At 32.8% G+C, this 6249-nt stretch overlaps 1 protein-coding gene across 1 annotated transcript; it reads right to left on the bottom strand.

The window, feature by feature from the left end:
- Positions 1 to 874: 874 nt before the first annotated feature.
- On the bottom strand, positions 875 to 5365 carry LOC145609163 (primary amine oxidase 1-like). Its single transcript, XM_081664711.1, has 4 exons — positions 4214 to 5365; positions 3832 to 3945; positions 1791 to 2329; positions 875 to 1265 (listed from the first exon to the last, which is right to left on the bottom strand). Exons 1-4 carry the CDS (start codon positions 5363 to 5365, stop codon positions 1100 to 1102), a joined length of 1971 nt encoding a protein of 656 aa, XP_081520837.1. The 3' UTR covers positions 875 to 1099.
- Between the last annotated feature and the right edge of the window lie 884 nt (positions 5366 to 6249).

The raw sequence follows: 6249 nt of genomic DNA, 5'->3' as shown, positions 1-6249 counted from the left end.
AAGGATACGTTATTTACTGAACGTCAAGAGAGTGCGAGAAAGGATGTTGAGCGTGCTTTTGGTGTGTTACAAGCTCGTTTCGCAATAATCAGGAAGCCTGTTTTGGCATGGAGTGTAGATCTGTTGTGGAAAATTATGATGACTTGCATCATTATCCACAACATGATTGTTGAAGACGAGCGTGATACATATTTAAATTATAAGGATCCACTCGAGTTTGCCGATGAACAGCCTGAGAATATGCCGGGGTCGTCCTCAACTAGGAATGCAACAACATTCACCGTAACTCCCGGACAGTATGATCCAGATAATTTCGGTAGATTGATAGCTTCGAGAGGGGAAATTCGTGATAGAGACGTCCATATGGCTTTGAAGAACGACTTGATCGAGCATTTATGGGCACAGTCTATGAGGTCCGATGAAAATTAAACATTTTAGTTATTTTTAAACTTATGTTTGTTATTTTCTTTGCTATTTTTATCAACGTAATTCATGTTTTTTTTATTCGTGTCGTTTAATCAATGTATTTCATGTTTTTAATCAATGAATTTTATGTTTTTGAATTCGTCTCGTTTAATTAATGTGTCGGTTAATAGAACGATCTATTATTAATTATTATTAACAACATTTTCAACAATAATAATAATTAAGTATATTAATAAATATATGTAATTTGAAAAAGGAATAAATGGTGGGGTATATGTAAGTAGGAGAGAGAAAGTGGGAAAGGATACTCATTGATGTTGGAAATTTTTAAGGGAAAGGATGAGTAAAAGGATGGAAATAGTGGGAAGTGATGTGGAGGAAAGAGAAAGTGATGTGTCAAGTGTAGGAAAGGAGAGAGAAACCGAGAAATGATATAAGTATCCCCAACACTAATGATGCTCTGAAGAGAAATTACAGTGTATATTATTGATAAATTAAAGCAAACCCATATTTTTCGACACTCCTTTAAGCATCTAATGCACCGGCAATTAGCCTTGTGTATGTTGCACTATTCGAATTTCGACCATGATACTTAAATCTGGTTGAATAATTCAAAGGTATCTAGCTAATATCCATGCCATTAGTTTTACAACATTATTGTATCCAAATACGATTAGGTTTGATTGTAAGTAATTGGATTTTGGTCGAAAAAGTTGGTCGGTTTGAGCTCGAAACTGCTTCGTAGAGTGGCCATAATAGGAAAATCTTCTTGGCAAGGGACATGATGAAATCCCATTGTGTACCACAACACAATGTCTTTGTTTTCTATCTTTCTATTCCTGCAACAAAGAATATACTATATATGTGAATAAACAATGGATAATTAATATAAGTGCACATTAGTAAACTTAAATAGTTATTATATGTCTGAAGAAAGAAAAATGAAATATTTAATTTGGATAATGCATGAATAGATATTAAAGATTTATTTGCCATAACAAATTTTTAAACAATGTTTATAAAAAAAAAAAAAAAAACAAAAAACTATTTATTCATTCAATTGCAATCACATCTACCATTCTCTTATTCTGCTTGTACATAAGTTCTATTTTATTATGCTCACATAATATGTATAAAGAGGGTGTCCTATATAAATCCTTACTTTCGTTTATAAAGAGGATTTGCTATATAACCGTGCATAATTCCAAACGTCAAAAAAAAAAAAAAAAAAAAAAAAAACAACGGAGAGAGTAATAGATAAGAAGAAACTTTATAATATAATTTATTTTTAATTCATTATTTAAATTTAATATTTTCATAATATCAACTTTTTTTTCATAATCAATTTAGGAAAACAAAGTTACCTGCGTGTCCATACGGTTAAGCCATCATCTCCATGACTTTGATCAGCATAAAATCCACCAGCCCATCTTTCAGACTTATCATAGGGTGTCACCCAAACTTGATACTTTGTATAAGCCGTTCGTATTTGAGGATAATCATCATTCGCCAAAAGTGAGTAACCCGATTGCCCCGTTACAAGTTGGTAACCAACTAGGTTTCCTACATTCGTTTTCTTGTTAGAGTTCACCACCAATAGTTGAGTTGGTTTCGAGTCGAGTCGTATTCTAGCCTCGGCTTCTCTTTTCAAGATTTTCTTCTTAACCCTCCAGTAACTTTTCCTAGGGGTTGTCATCCTTCTAACTCTCATTGACTGTAACGATGATTTCATGAAGGAGTTGTTGTCGCCGTCTATGTCGAGGTCGAGATAGTACGTGAGGAAGTGGTCGTGGTTGATGGCAATTAGGTTGGGTGCCACCATGGTTCCATACACTTCTTCCTTGATTTGGTCTGTTGATGTGTAGGATGTTGCTTTCATTTCTAGAACTCCGGTTAGTCCAACCTGTGTTAAATGGTTATTAATATACGAAGTATATTGTATCCTCCACAAGTCTTGTACTCCCTCAGTCTCAAAATAATTTTGACCATTTATTATTACTATTGTATAAAATAAAATTTTAATAAAAACTTGATATTACAATAATGTACATTTTTCGATACTTTATAGTTGCAACACACATTTTATCATGGTATTTAAGAAAAATGGACCTTACATGTTATAATACATATAAAATGGAATTAAAAGGTTGTTATTAGGAGTATTATAATCATAAAGTGGGTCATGTGTTTTAATTGAAGGTAATAGTATAATTTTCACCATAAAAACCTTCTTTTTATGGTGTGTTGCAACTATTGTGACATTTCCATTTTAAGGAAGTGTTACAACTATAAAATAACGGAGGAAGTATACATTAAGCTAAATTTAATAAATACTTAATTTTATATAATAGCAATAACAAATGGTCAAAGTTGATTAAAAAAAATTAAAAAAAAAAAAAAAAAAAAAAAAAAAAAAAAAAAAAGGAGAGAGATAGAGAGATAGTTGTGTCAATTATTTTAAAGTGGAAGAAGTACAACCTTTTTTTTTCATGGCCAGTAAGCCAGTTGGCCTACCCATTTGTTATGTTCTATTAAGATTGTAGAGCAATTTCCCACAATAATGCTAGAATAAAAATAAATTTCCTTTGTGCGTCGTTTTGAAAACTAATTCCCTAGATACCGTCCATGTAGGATCGGTGTTGGGGGTAATTTTTATTTTTATTTTTTTCACCTTAAAACCGCTAATAACAATAGCGGTTATAGCTTTAAAACCGTTACTGTTATTAGCGGTTTCAAAAAAGAGACCGCCTATTCAATAAATATGTCTGTTTTCTTCCTTACCTTTTTTTAAAAATAAGTAAGGAGGCAAAGAGATCTGTCAATAAAAAAAGGAGGTCGCTTTGCTGATACCATTTTTTAGCCAACAACAAGAAAGAGAGCTCCCACTATTAATGTTAAGTTCAAAGAGACCTAATTTCATTAATAACGGGTCTCTTTGCTTTTTCTAAAAAAAACAAAACCGCTCACTGGGTGTTGATTTGAAAAATGGACGGTATTTTGGGAATTTATTTTTAATGGGTGTATAGTGAGAATTTATTTTTGTTTTAACATTATTGAGGGAAATCGCTCATTGTACAATTTGCTTGTTAAAAATTTTGTGGTTGTTTATATTGCTCTATTAGTTGCACCATTTTATAGATTCTGATTTTATTAAACTATTTAAATGCTATTTCTTTTTTTTTATTATTTAAAACAAATTTAAAACAAAGGAGTGTTCTATACTTGGTATAAGACAAGAAATTTATTTGTTACAAATAAAAAGAAATGAACGAAACCAGTAATAACAATACTACAATAGCCTAAAAAAATAAAATTAAAAGAAATAAAATAAAAAATAGAAAAACAAACCAACAAAACAAAAACAAAAACAATAGCCTAATCAAAATGGAATGAAAGAAAACATACCCCAACTGTAATAGATCCAGTTTGTCTAAATTCCCAATCAAGAATGTAGTCATAATTTCCCACGGTTGCTATCATTCTCACAACTAGTGTAACTTCTGGCTCTCCATCTCTTATCTGAAAAAAATCACACCATCAAAACTATGTGCAACAATATAGTAACACTTTAGTAACAATAAAATTAACACAGTATATATACTAATCAATTTTTGGGGCTATTTCAACTAACACGTTCTCGTGACATGATGACACAAATGACATATTAGTAATAATAGATAACAAATATTTAAGTACCTTCATGTGCACCTAATATTTTCTCGATCTCTATTACCACAACCTATAAATAACAAATAAATAATTACTCGAAAACCAAAAAATTACTTACCACTCTTCCAGGAACACCAATCTCAGTATGTCTCCAAGCAACATCACCAGAATATTTTTCAAAAATACAAATAGCTCTAGGAAGCAAATTAGGCATTCCAAAACCATCAATCAAATATCCATCCATAAACCTAGCATTCCCTGGACAATCAACAAGGGGCTGAAGGCTATCTGCTGCCTTCCCAAACCCGAATTCGCCTACATCCATAAACGTCCTATAATACCAATCTTCCGTTGGATCCATGTACGGTACAAACGTCTCTGAAACATGCCCTCTGTATAACACTCTCCTGTACTTATTCTCTTTTGAATCGAATATTGAAGCAGTAGATATAATCACCCCTGCTCTAGAATTAAATGCGACGTGAAATTTCCAATCACCCCATGTAACAACATTACCTTGGATGCTCAACTTGGAGTTTGTTGTGTTAGGAAAACTCGGGCCGGGTTGTAATGGTCTTGAATGGAACTCGGTACCTTCGGCCTTAGGCAATGGGGCTCTGTACCGGTCCATGTATGTTGTCACCTTCATTAATTCGAGATCGAATATTATTGTTATTCCATTAATTGGTCGTCCATAAATATTAGTAGTCCCATTTCTATAAAAACATGTGATTTTGACTGCCCTTTTAGAAACATGTTCTCCAAACCAACCTTTTGTAAGAGGTAAGCATGAAACTTGAGAACTTTGCAAATTTCTTTTAGAAAGTGATGTTAAAAATCGAGGGTCTTTTTGTGTAAGTAAGCTTGCTTGTAACAACTCTTCAAATGTAAGTGGGGGGTAACCATGACCTTTGTAAACATGGTCTAACACGATTGACCTTTTCGATAAGTCTACTATGAGTTCGCGTGTTTGTTTCCCACCTATGACCACCACCTTAGCTCGACGAGGAAAAGATTTTGGTTGTCTATTCAATTTTGATGATGATAGCCAATGTAGCACATCATCCTTATCTGGCTCATCAACATCCACAAAGTGGTATGTTAAATTTGTAAGGGTTTTTAGATGGGATTTTTCGATAATAGCTCGTATTTCATTGATCTCTTTTGGGCTTAAAGGGTCTAAAGGGTGCTGAAAACTTTGAGTATTAGAGAAATTTAATGAAACAAAGAATAATAATGCTAAGATTATTGAGAAATTCATGGATGACATCTTTGGAATGAAATTGGTATTTGCATTTGCTTAATCTAAGATTATATATGGTACAAATTACTTGTAAAACACCTTTTATCTTCAATTTTTAATGTTATTCTGGAGGGTGGAAAACTATACATTTGGATAAATTATGTTTTGCCACACTTTGAATTATTTGTTAAATTAGTGAAGCTCATTTTGGACGCACAGTAATGTCTTGCTTTGAGAAGAAGGATAGTTAAATAATTAGTTGAATAAGCATTTAAGAATTGTAGTTAAGTCACTTGTGCTTAAGTTTATAGCAATCAGCCATCTTTTTGACAAAGCAAATACATGTGTTTATTTACATTAGATATAATCCCATTTGCTGAGTCCTAAAATAAACAATTACCAAAGTATTTTAATTCATCCGACAATATCGATCAAGGTCCAGTGATGACGGTAGAGACAGGAGTTGCTTGCGCTAGAACAGCATTGAAGTGAGCACATGCCATTGATTCGGCACATGTTGATGCTTAATGAACTCGTCTTGAATTCCTTAGCCCACAAGGCTTGGTTGCGAAATTCTGAACCACTTGGCTGTGCTGCTGAACAGAGCAATGTGGCAACAATCTTTCTACACAGAGGGTTTTGTGTTCTGTGCCTTGACTAATCAGATTTTGATCTTGAAACGTACATGATCTGAGATAGCTAGTCGCTTAGTTTATATGAGTGCTACAAAATTTCTGCACTGAATTTTGACTGTGAACCCAATGTAATGTTGTATCAATGTGTATGAATTGGCATACATACGCATTATGTGTAATTTATATCCAGTTCATCGCATGACAGAAGTTGCTGCTGTTCATTCGTACATGATGTTAAATTTGAATATGAATGATCATCTATTGATAAAATTAATC

The sequence above is a fragment of the Chenopodium album genome, chromosome 23 (genome assembly GCF_948465745.1).
Source record: "Chenopodium album chromosome 23, dcCheAlbu1.1, whole genome shotgun sequence".
NCBI lineage: Eukaryota > Viridiplantae > Streptophyta > Magnoliopsida > Caryophyllales > Amaranthaceae > Chenopodium > Chenopodium album.
This window is presented reverse-complemented; position numbering and strand designations above follow the sequence as displayed.

Coding starts and splice junctions, on each gene's coding strand:
- LOC145609163 (XM_081664711.1), bottom strand. CDS start 5,365: ATGTCATCCATGAATTTCTCAATAATCTTAGCATTATTATTCTTTGTT. Junction 2,330..3,831: donor CTGGATCTATTACAGTTGGG/GTATGTTTTCTT, acceptor CATTTAACACAG/GTTGGACTAACCGGAGTTCT. Junction 1,266..1,790: donor TTAACCGTATGGACACGCAG/GTAACTTTGTTT, acceptor TCTTTGTTGCAG/GAATAGAAAGATAGAAAACA.